The sequence below is a fragment of the Rhipicephalus microplus genome, chromosome 2 (genome assembly GCF_043290135.1).
Source record: "Rhipicephalus microplus isolate Deutch F79 chromosome 2, USDA_Rmic, whole genome shotgun sequence".
In the NCBI taxonomy this organism is placed as follows: domain Eukaryota; kingdom Metazoa; phylum Arthropoda; class Arachnida; order Ixodida; family Ixodidae; genus Rhipicephalus; species Rhipicephalus microplus.
Window position 1 is genome coordinate 135,275,839 of NC_134701.1, and position 12,434 is coordinate 135,288,272.

The following is a 12,434-nucleotide window of genomic DNA, read 5'->3' on the forward strand; positions in this document are numbered from 1 at the left end:
GTGAGGAGAAGACAGGAAAGATGTAAAGTGAGAACAAAAGACGAAGATGTAGGGAGAGAGAGATAGGAAAAGGCGACTACCGATTTCCCCTGGGTGGGTCAGCCCAGGGGTGCCGTCTACGTGAAGCCGGGGCCAAAGGGGTGTGTTGCCTCTTCCGGGGGGCCTTAAAGGTCCTATCACCCAGCGTCAGCTCAACCCCCAGGATCCCCTTTTCCCCGGACACGGCAAAGCCACGCACGGCTAGGCGTGGGAGGGAGCCGAAGCTCCCCCGTTAGCTCGGGTCCGTGGTGTCGCTACACACCAAACGCCTACTCGCGCAGGCGCCCCTGCGGGGGGAGACGAATAAGTGTGGGTGAAAGTCCGCGGAGGCAATCGATGAGAAGTCAACACGATGATTTCGGGGAGCACTCATTGGAGGTTTATTTGGCTAACACAACTTCAATTTACAAAATGCACTAGGTCACAAAGACAAAACATAAAAAATGGTGGCATACCCCTCGGCCTGCATGGCATGGTCTCCGGTGGTGAGATCCGCTGTTTTCCCCGACTCCGCTCACCTTTCAAATTCAAACATCCTCTTTTCAACCCTTGGTCGAACAAAGAGTCTTCATAAAAACCAATCACATGTTGGGACTCGCATCATCACAACCAATCACAGAAACACTTTCATAAAAGGCACTACATTTGTAAAAACCTCGTCACCAAATGAAACACGCAAAGGAATAGGTTCTCCGCACGTGACACTCTCTCCCATGCCAGGCCGTGCCGCCCAACATTACTCGTGCTGCCTCCATCGGCCGACTTCCGTCGGCGGCCGTTCTCACGCTCGAGCCCCGTCAGTTCTTTCATTAACTGTTGCTTCCTAGAAGCGTCCTTAAGAGCGATGGGTACACCATTGGGCTCCGTGCGCTTACCAGGTGTACATGCGACACCGAGGCGCCCCGACATCCTAACAACAGCGGGGGAGAATATGGTCGTTTACCTGCCGCCACTATGTCTCGGTAAGCCAAGTGGTCGCGTCCCCATGTCATTCTAAATGACACGCGTGCCTGCCAGCAATAGCTTAAACTCAGACGGTGGCGCCTGACCTGCCTCTTGCTAGACGCTTTTCCCGAGTAAGCTTTCCCCTTCTAATCCCGAACGGGGGCGACCTTGACTGCTCCGCTTGTAAGCCGTAAAAGAACAAGGTTTTCCGCGAAACATTGCTCTCGCGACACCTCCCCCCTACGAAAAAGAGTGTTCCACTCGTTTTATCTGCAAAACACGAAAAGAAATGTGAACGTCAATATCCCACTGCGACACCTTACTACATTGTACCGTCAATGAAAAAAGAGGGGGGGGGGGGGGAATGCTACAAAGTTATTTGTTACACAAAAATAACAGCCATCTGGCTTGCTTGCCTTTCCTTTCCTCCCCTTAAAGAAACTGTGTGCTTTCTACTTGACAAGCAAGAATGATAAGCATTTCATGGTATGGACATTATTAACGTGACCTATAAGTGCCAAGCATGTTGTGTCAATGCAAAAGTGTGAGAGATAAGAAAATAGCATTGTCGCAGAAAGACAATGTGAATGCACCATTTCATAGAGTTGTGTCTGCTTAGGAACCCAGTCATTGCACAGCATATATGTCATCCACCCTGGTGGGGCTTTTTCGGCAGTATTTTCAAATAGGTGCACTCAGAGACAGGGTGCAAACTAGGAAACATTGTATTCGTAGCAAATACTTGAAGTGCGGGCAACTTGGAAACAAGCGGCACTCTTGACCACAATCCCTTGTCCCTGGTCATGCCAGCCATGCACCTTCAGAAACATCATCCACTCCTCATTGCTCACTATGCCTATGCCATGTTAAGAAGTGTTCTCTGCATATCCTGGGAGATGCACAGTGAGCCATGTGACCCTGGCAGTTCCTTTTTGTCAAAGCTGGCAGTGAGGGAATTTATCTGTGATACCCACACGTTGCATGCCCATCTATTATTTAATTCTGGAGCAGTTCTAGATAAATGACGTGCGGATTTCTCAAGAAAGTAAAATGCAAGCAAGCTTTTTAACAATAATCGTTGTGTGAATGGAAGTAGAGTTCAGCCATTTTTAAGAGTGGAGTGATCGTTTGACCTATCCCCATAGTAACAAAGGATAGACTGTCGTGCAGCAGAAAGCTCATAACAGCAGAGTCCGTGGAAATAGCAACTTTATTCGTTTAATTTCAATTATAAATACACACACATACAGAGTGTACACGCACGCACACCCCAGCGCCCGCAGTAAACAGCTTTGTACATCAATATGACTCCCCCCTCCCACTTCCCTCCTGCCATACAATACAGACAAAAGGGGGGACGTCACAGTAGATTGGCAGTTGTCTTCCCTAATGTATACATCATCCACATAAGCCACAGCTGTACAAGAATACAAACAAGATCAGATTATACAACAGATATATCCACACACCCTTTGCACATTGAGAGGCCGCTGACCTCGCAGTCTCCACAAGGGCACAGCTCTTTTCCCAGCAGTTCACGGTCTTCAAGTAGAACAATGCACAAGCACTTCCGGGCCAAGTCCGCAGCCACCAAGAGCGCACAAGTTACCAACCCAACTCAAGGCCTCGCCCAGTGCCATACGGCACAATCGAAAGACAAACAAGTGTGCACAATACTCATTAATCACTTTGTTCCTTTTTGTCAGCTGGACACTCTGCAAGCAAGACAAGTTAAGCCTGAATTGTGAGAAGGCCAACAGACTCTCTCAGCAAAAAATTTCAAGGCAAATGCATGCATAACGAATGTCACTGATCCAAGCAGTTGGCAATCCAGCATATCCCCAAGGTATTGCTGTGGGAGACTGGTTACTCGTAATGCACCCCATAAACAGGGACCTTCTGGCAAGGCGGATACCACAAGAGACGGAATTTTACAAGGTGCAAAGCCAGAAGTTTTTGCAGCCAAAGCAAGCAGCCTATAATCAAATACAATAGCCCAAATGTGCAATTACAGCCAATGCAACACCACATTTAATATGCACATTTTAAATAGCCGTGGAAATGAACTGAGCAGAAACGCAGCTTGCACATGCCATGAATATTCCAGCGTGATGGTACTTCAAGCGAGGCCTCCGGAGGCTGCCGGTAAACTACCAATAAACCATGGTGCTCCCTGCCTGATCTTCAGCGAACATACTCCAAACCATACCAGACTTGAAATATGCCACTCGCTTTTTTTTTTTTCCTTCTTTGCCCGATAATGCAAGCACTACACAACCACCACATTGGCATCTGTCGCCAAGGCAGTGCAGAACAAATGCGACGAGCAGAGATTTGGCAAACTTGTTCGGCAAAAACAACTAAAATATACCCTCTCAGTGGCTGTAGCACGCAGCTTGAAGCGAACGACAGGCAGAACAGATTACTTGGCGACACGATCGTGGCGGAAAAGTGATGCCAGTCGGGTGTGAAAGATACCAACCCTGGCTAGAAATAAAAGTGTTCAAAGCAACATTTTCAAAGCCCAGTTCGAAAAACAGAAAAAAAAAAGCAATAACAGAAGAGCAAACCAATCCATATAAGCAATTGTAGGTGCACGAAGTCCCACTAAGTTTGGATTCCCATCGTCTAATTTATATCACACAGTTATCTTGTAGAACTGCGATTAGTTGAAGCTGCAGATACAGAAGAAGCAACGACCGCACTTCCAAGTAATAGCTGTTGTGCTGCTAGCACACCAATTTGTTAACATCGTGAAATGAGAGAGGTTAAAGCATTGAACTTATGGCACTTTATGGCACAAAGGGCCTTGCAACAATCTACTCAACAACCCAAGCAAGATGGGTAATCTAGAGCAAGCATAATAAGACATAAAAGTGGAAGGAAATAACTAGCCACTCCACAATGACCATACACGGGAAAAACATCTGCCATGCACAATGCAACTCATAGGGTCAGCACAGCTTCTTCATTAGCGCTACAGCGCGGGCATTGGCAAACATCTATGCGAGCCGTGAACTCACAGCTAGATGCACACGTGAAACTGCAGCAGCGGCAAAACATGAAAACACATTGAGCAGTTGAGCACAAGCAGCACACAACTAGACACTACTCGAGACTGGTTACCTAGATTTAGGCCACAGCCAGGCTCTCCTTTCTTTGGAGAGAAACATTAAATCATATGCAAGGAACTGGAAACCAATGGAAGAGAGGACATAAGATGACACCACAAGAAATGGCCAGAGAATGATGGCGAAAAAAGCAAGAAATGCTTTAGGGGAGAGGAAGAAGAAGACTGTTGAACGCAGGCTAGAAATACACCACAGACAAGCATTGAGCGTAGGCCGAGTATCGATCGCGGAACGGAAGAGAATATCGCCTGCAGCAAAGTCAGATCGGCTGCCATAATTACGCAAACACTAGAAGCACTGAACAACAAACAAATCGTTTTTATACACTGTACAAAACAACTGGGATCTTTACATCAAAAACATCTCTTTTTTTTGTCCTTAGCCAAGAAAGAAAAATGAAGGAAAGCTACACATTGCACACTGCAATGAAGAAACACTTCTATGATAAAATGCACACAGCACACACACACAATGGTCAGCAACAGTAAACGACGGCTGTGGCGCACGCACTATACCTCGTGTCGATACGCTTGAATACACATATGTTTCTGACAAATTTCTATGTTGTGTGATAACACTACATCTGGAACACATTTATGACTAATGGCCATGAACGGCAAATTTTTTTTCTCTCTCGCCAATGCTGCGACAGATGTGATGAACTGAGAAGATCAACAGTTCCACTGATGATGGAGGACTGTCTTCACACAAGGTCTCACACATGCAGAGTTGCCTGCAGCAGCCGACGTGCAGAACCTCTCTACACATTTGACACTGAATGACACCAGGTGGTCGCAGAACAAAGCTCGCAATCGTCACGGTGACTGTTAGGTGTGTGAAAGCACACGCACACCCTGGCACAGACTTCTTCGATGAACGAATAAAGCTACAACGAGAAAATGGCCAAGCCATACAGGGAAACACTTAAAAACAGGCACAAGAGGCGGCATACTTTCACGTACGCCAAAAAAAAAAAAAAAAAGAGGTCCGCCAGTCGTTCGAACTAGCAGCATCAGTGATTTCCCCACAGCTCATCTTTCCTCTTCCGCACTTTCAGTCATAACACAGGGGTGTGCGAGGTTGAATGCAATTGTAGCACCAATTGAAGGACTTGCCTACTGTTCACCTACTGTTCAGTGGGTAAGTTGACACACGCAAGATGTTTCTGCACGAGTCATTCCTGTAGCTTTTTGCTTATCTGCCTCAATAGAGACGACCTTCGCTTTTTTCACTTCTTCAATTTTCAGCATTGCAATGCTTCAGAGCACAACAACAAAACTGCTCGTATTTCGATAGTTCTAAAGCTATGACACTTAAACAAGGTTAAAGAGACTAGGTATCTATGTCTACCATTCGTGTCGGCCAGCAGCACACAGAATGGTACATTACTGCGCCAACTACCTTTGCTGGTGTTTGTGGCCGCAGAAATTCACAGCGAGGTGCGACCTCCATCAGAAAATGTATTGAATTCTAATTTTGTTCTCAATCAGTACAAGGTGTTTTTCAGGCAGACATCCAGACCAGATACAACTGCAGCAGTTGAGTTATGCTCCTCACACTTGGCACGCTGTTGCAAGCTCTCTTTTGAGTCTAGCGGAATGCGGTGGCTTCTGAAATCCACAGTGTGCCTCTGACAGACGAGTTTTGGCCGGGGAGTAATGAGCCAGGCGGATGTGTCCAACTTTGTCCCACAATAGACTACGCACCCATCGAATGAGAGAAGAAAGTGTTCTTCATATCAACCACAAGCTGCATCTCTCTGTCTGGCTAATGCCACGCAAGCAGTGCAAACAAATGCAAACCGTAAAGGCTCCATTTGTTAGGGATAGCAATCGTGCACCAGCAGTGGAAGTCGACGGACAGCCTCGTTGGTTTTGACCGACTCCAAAACTTGCTGCACTTGGAAAGTGGCTATATGGCCGAGAAAGCAAATGGCACACCGTCTGCAATGGTGTGAGCCAGTGACGGGTCACAACGCCCTGGCAAGGGACAAACTGCGTTTGTTGTCAGCCCCTCCTCCCTCACTCAATCTGCACTTTGGTGACACTGGCAGTGTCGAGGCATTCGCAGTGTGATGACTGCTGCTGCGGAGTGGAGGCCAGGGCATTGGGGCAGCAGGGGCGGTGGGTAATGCGGCACTGGCGACAGTAGTCAGACTCTTCCGAGGGGTCCACGTGCACCTCAACGGGTGCTGCCAGTGTGCCTTCCCTGCAGGGTTGGAAGCGGTGGGAAGGGAGGGGGTAGAGAGGACAAGATCACAGAGAGGCATGCGGACAGGAAAAGGAGGTCACCAGTGGTTTCACAAAGGAACAGGGGAAGGTGAAAGTGGGGCAGGATGCAGTGGGAAAAAGAGGATGCACAGGGGAGATGCAGCAGCACAGCGGGTTGAAACAAAGAAGAAATAGAAGCGAGATGGAAGTCGATGTCACATTGGACAGCATGAAACAACACAAAGGTGACGGAGAAAAAGCCACAGAAGACAGGAAAATAAGAACGTCCATCAGAGGTAGGGAACACCGGGCGACCAGCATTAACATTGGCAAAGGGTGCACAAGCCCAGAAAAAGGCAGGAAGGAATGTGGAGAGAATGCAAAAAAACATGTGAATGCATTCCGTATAAGGACAGTAAAACGAATATTCAGAATTATTTCATACCATTCGTTTGAGCATCTTGAGCCTGCTTGCTACAGCTTGCTAGTACAGTCAAACCTCTTTAGTGTGTACTCTCTTTAAATGTACTGAGGGTTATAACGTAGTTGCGACGAATCCCCGACTAGGTGTCATAGCAACTAATGCATTCGTGGACCACTTAAGCTGTAGTGGTTGTTATTACACTTACCCGTTTGTGCGTACCGCGATAAGGTTTTGTGTCGTGTAAGCTTACTGCGCCGCCAAACTTGCATACGCTGCCATGTGTCGCAAATTGTTTTCGGTAATTTTGATACGTCCGAAGATTGTCCTTAGTACTTCAAGCATTGCGCGATTGCGGCGATGCCTTTGCAGATAATCATAGCAGAAAAAAACAAAGGTGAGGTGACATCCACAGACAAATGTGCCAATATGACTTATCGCGGTCAACAAATCTTATCACATCTCCAGCTATCTGCTTGGGCGCACATGTGGCCTAGCACCGCGTTGAGCCTACTGCACACTTTAATAGGCGACAACCCAAACGCAATGGTCCGGCGCGTTCACTGCCACTTCGTTGTGCAAGACCATGTTCAAGCACACACCACTTTGCAGAAATGCAAAGCTCGCTGTTGCGGAGTTCAGTGTTTCAGGTTACGGACACTGAGAAACCTTCCAGTATTGACGCTGGCAAGCGCACGGTACAGCAAGTGTAGCACTGTTGTAATCATACTGCGCGCTTTTAATAAATGCCAGCTCAAACGCGCCTCCGTTTGCTGCCAGGACTGCTAGGGCATCACGATGTGCGCATTGCGTGCAAGGTCTGTAGCAGAGAGGGCATATTCTACAACAAGCAGATCAGCAGTCATGGCATGCACTGGGTAGGCCAAGCTCTGTATGTAACCAACCAGCTGACGATTTGTCTCTCTACAGCCGTACCGCATTCGGACAAAACTGTGCCGTTTTTCGCTTCGAAGCAGACTGCGGGACACGTGTCGCAGAGAGCCGGTTACGTCCGTTTTGTCGCTATGCAATGCTGTGTACTCCTGACCCGGCATGTAGTTTCGAAATGCACCTTAGCGTCGCAACCGCGTGCTATTGGACAGTTGTGCGAGAGTGACAGGCAGTATCTTTTCTGTACTTTGAAAAAAAAAAAAAAAAGAAAAGAAATGGCTTAGTGGTGGGCACTTAGGCAATACTTGCTTTCATAGAGTAGTTATTCCTTTATTAATGGAAATGGCACTTGTCAGAAGATGCAAACTTGAAGCTGGTTATTATAGCGTGGTATGTTTAGTGCACAGTTACACCGGCGTCCCCTGCAGGTACGTTCTAACGAGGTTTCTCTGTATGTTTATGAGTGTAAGAATTTTCCAGCACAATTTAATGTTAAGGGATGCCCACAAAAAAGAAAAAGAGGACAATAGTGAAACAAAATTGTTTTGCAGCCAAAAGTATCAAACTACGTATGTGCAGTTTATTTGCTCTTGGTGCAGCAGGTAACACAACGAGGTGTACTTGAAAAACTTATAACCATTCTAAACAGAACAAGCATGAAATGCCCACAGCCGTGAAAATTTACAAACGCCGCGACAGAAGAACAGCAGGCAAGAAGCAGCTCTGCAAGAGCATGCCAGTGACATCATAAGTGAAGCTGAAATAAGTACTTTTCCACCTTTTACAGTAGAAAGTAGAAAGTTACTTTGTTCGTGAAAGCATATGCACATTAGTTTGCTCTGAAAGTGTTTGAGAATATGCTACAGTATCTCACAGTTGGGGAGTGGCATGGCAGCCTTTCGTTTCCAGGCATCACAGCTTGTTCTAAGCTTAACAAGCACCTTGAGCTTTCCAATGTTAGCTCTTGCTTCCAGCCCAAAAATTTAAAAATCTAAAAATCCACTGACAAAGTCAACAAAAAAAAAAATAAACTTCACAGCTCTTCACCAACCAAGAGGGGGTTACACAAACAGCGTACCTGTATCCGACAATGGATCCCGCAAGGGCACGGGTGCTTGCCGCATCGTCAGCCATGCCAGACATGTTGGCTGAGCGCTCGCTGAGGCTGACCGTGGCAGAGGCTGTCTCGCTGTGGCTGCTCAGGCTGAAGCGCTTGTTGGACGACACCTCCGCCTGGACTTCCAGCCTGAAATTAAGTCACCATGAAGAGAGTCAAACGACAGAAGGAGAGGTAAAAAATTGTTTGTGTTTAATGTCACAAAGCCACAAATGATTATGAGACATGCTGTAGTTGAGCGCTCCACAAATTTCGACCACCTTAGGTTCTTTAAGGTGCAGCTAAATCTAAGCACACGGGCCTCAATTACTTTCGCCTCCATCAAAAATGCAGCCGCCACAGCCGGGATTCGATTCCGCGACTTGTGGGTCAGCGACGGCGTGCCTTAGCCACTAGATCACCGTGGCAGGTACAGAAAGAGAGGTCTGTGTCAATGCTGTGGTAAATGTGAAACTAAGGCATTGGCATTGTGTCGGGGGGCCGTGCACATGCGGGCAAACTGACCCTAGGCTATAAAGGTGATTGACGATGCTGCTAGTCGTGATGCAAGCCCATACCTCGATGCTGTACGCATAAGACGAGACCAATAAAAAAAGAGTCAGCACAGCAACATAAGCCAAACGTCCGAACAAGCAGAGAAACGTTTATGTACGGCCGTCAGCATGCTTGACACCACACTCTGCAGCGTGGCCAGATCCAGTTTGAACTGCGCTACGCTGATTGGCAAGTCTGCAGCGGCTGATGATGACTCAGCTGACTCTTCCCGACTGTCACGCAGTGAAAGATGAGTCAACCAGTCAAACCTGCCAGTGACCCGGCTATTGTAAGACACTGCAAACATACTGAAATACACTTTATGGCACTGGCGGAAGTTTAAAGGGGTCATGACAAGGTAGAGAGCAGAGTATGCTTGCACGCGTGTGAAAACTGGACTGTGAGAGATCATTTCAGTCCAAAATAAGCTGTAGAAGTCTTCGGCTGTAAACTCCGCCGGCGACTGCCATTTTGCCGTGGCGTGTGTGACACCACAAACCGATGGGAGCAGTGCCGTCGTCTGCTACAAAACAGCACCTTCAGCATGCGGTCAGTGTGTTCACTGTGTTGCAAGTGTTGCTTGCCGCGTGGTCCGCAAGTGTTGCAAAGTAGTACCGGTACCTTCGACATGTCGTCGGCACCGTCGTTAGCTCACGATTCGGGCAACGATTCATCGAGCAGCAAAAGCGGCGACGACGTCGTGTACGCTGTGCATTTCGATTTCGACCCCATCGCCACCAGCTCGAGTGACGAAGAAAGCGTCGAAGACGGGGCAAACGCAGGTGCTAACGCTATCGCTAACGACAAATGCACTTGCCTCTTTCCTTTCACACTTTTCAAAAGCACCCCGACGCTTAGCTTGGAGGACAGAACGGTGCGAAAATAGGGTCGGCACAGTGTCCGGCCACAGCCTCGGCTTTTCCACTGGTATACCGAACTTGCCAAGAAGACGCTGGTCATCATTGTAGCTGCCTGCCGTGAAGTGCGCCGAGAACATAACAGGTGCATCACTTGCGCACCGGTGCTTCCTGCGCCAATCACCTCCCAAGCCTTGGGTTTGGAGGGCTATTTAGGAAACTTGAAGAATGACGCAGTACTCTCCCTGCCCGGTACGCTCTGGCACCCCACAGCGCAGCATGGGCGACGTGGTGGCATTGCTTCAACCGCTGCTAGTCATTTAGTTCCATTGGCACGTTGAGTAACACTGAAACAACTCGATTGCAAGCACTGCTGACCATAAAACACGATCGCCCTCCATACTGCCCACCATGCAGAAGCTCGCGGAGCAAACGGTTCGTTACGTCACAGCTAGCGAGCGCGCCAGTGTTGTCCGACCACCAGGTCCCTCCCTCTTTAATAAAAATATTAGATTATAAATCAACGACACGACTGAATGCGCTAAAATTTCACCAGCTTGTTTGTGAACCCACAAGGACCAGCCCACACAACACAGATTATGGTAGAAAATTTTGGAGGGTCATGATTCTGTTAAGGGGGGACGCAGCTCTTGAAAACTAAAAAATGTCGAAAACGTCTGTTTTTGGAAATTCATATAGTTCGGGTGTATTTCAAATAAACTACCTATTCTGTAAATATCAGCGTCTAATTCAACCCCATAGTTTAAAAAAAATGCTAATTTCGGGGCCGTCGCAGCGCCCAAAACACACAAAAGCCAAAATCAAACCAACTTTTGTGCGCGCCATTCCGAGACCATGCAGCCGCCGTTCCGCGCCATCTTGATCTTGACCATGAATTCTTTCTCTCTCGGTTGCCGCCTTTCAATACAGCGTCAACGGCGCGGTTGAGATGCTATCAGCGTTTCCCTGAGATGCGATGCGAAGCGCTGATTGGCTAGAGCAGCTCATTCATATCTCGCGGGCGAAAGCGCGCGCGCCATTGGCTGCTGCGCTGAAAGCGTGACGGTCGCTCCGGGCGATGACACATCCGGCGCGCTCATCTCCCTGTTGCTCTCTGCTCAGTCTGCCTCGATATATGTTTGCTTACGAGCCGCCGCTTTTTACCTTGCGCTGTATTTTCGATCAGTTTCTCTTTTTTTTTTTCGCACAAGTTTTGTGCCTTTCACCTTTGTTGCTGTGCGTGATGTCGACAACGAAGCCGAAAACGGTGCACTAGTTCAGAGCGCAGTAACACGTTATGCGGCTTCTACAAGAATATAAATTCCGCTTTTCTGCTACAAGTGCCCAGTCCGTAGATGCTTGTGGCGGCGAAACTGTGCTGCGGGCTGCCACCAGGCCAGAATCCGACAAATCGTGTGTACCTGGAGCCGTGAATGCATTGAGCATGTCCGAGACCGCCAGATCCAGCACGTGCTCTGAATTCGTGCCGTCGGACGTGACACCGACTGTTGCCGAGATCGCCAGACCCAGCACTTCGACTGTATCGAGACCAATAGCTTGCATGGGCCGTCAACCCCCTTCATCTGCGGACACATTTCCTAAGGAAAAAATCAATGGGAATGCGAGATGTCGACACGCCGTTCACGGTGACCTCAAATCTACACCAGCAAGGTAGAAAAAATTTGAACTGTTGCAGCCGGCTCTTGAAAGAGATGCCCTACGCCTGAAAAAAATTTCCCATCAGATGATGGAGAGAAGACAAAAGAGGAAAAGAGTGCACAAAGGCACTTCAAGCTGTAATGCTGGAGCTTTTCGTGAACACATGTGCTGCACTTTCAAAGCCCGTTTCCTCAAAATGGATTTTTTAGGTAGTTGTGGTGCTGAGGAAAGCGATTTCTCAAGAAATGCTTATCATATTTGTGCGCCATTTCTTTTATTCTGCTCATGGATGATTTTGGAAGAGTGTAACAAGCTTCTTTTTTTTTTTTGAATTGGTGCCATTAATTAATAATAAACAATTCTTTTCGATAAATGTCATCTTACTGGCTACATCAAATTCAAAGTGGCATAACATTTTTTTTAAGGGGAAATTTAAAAAAAAGAATGGCTCTATAGCACCCTGGAATATCTATTCAGGGATGACCATAAATATTTTCAGCCTTTGGGTATGTCCTGGGATTTCTTCCAGCTCTTCCTCAAGCACAACACCCAGTTGAACCTCAGGTTCTTGGGTGAAACCCAAGTGAACCACCCAGTTAGACCTCAGTAACTCCTAGAACCCCTGAACAC

The 12,434-nt window shown here is 47.6% G+C and overlaps 1 protein-coding gene across 3 annotated transcripts in view; it reads right to left on the bottom strand.

The window, feature by feature from the left end:
* The window catches only part of LOC119170717 (E3 ubiquitin-protein ligase RNF19A), a 280,047-nt gene that overhangs the window by 16,121 nt on the left and 251,492 nt on the right, over positions 1 to 12,434 (bottom strand). For 2 of the 3 annotated variants that reach the window (XM_037421954.2, XM_037421955.2), the window contains exon 8: positions 8,716 to 8,883. In XM_037421954.2, the coding sequence (XP_037277851.1) occupies positions 8,716 to 8,883 (168 nt within the window). Of the gene's footprint in view, positions 1 to 2,176; positions 6,324 to 8,715; positions 8,884 to 12,434 lie in introns of those variants that run through there. The other variant, XM_037421956.2, reaches the window with a different exon arrangement.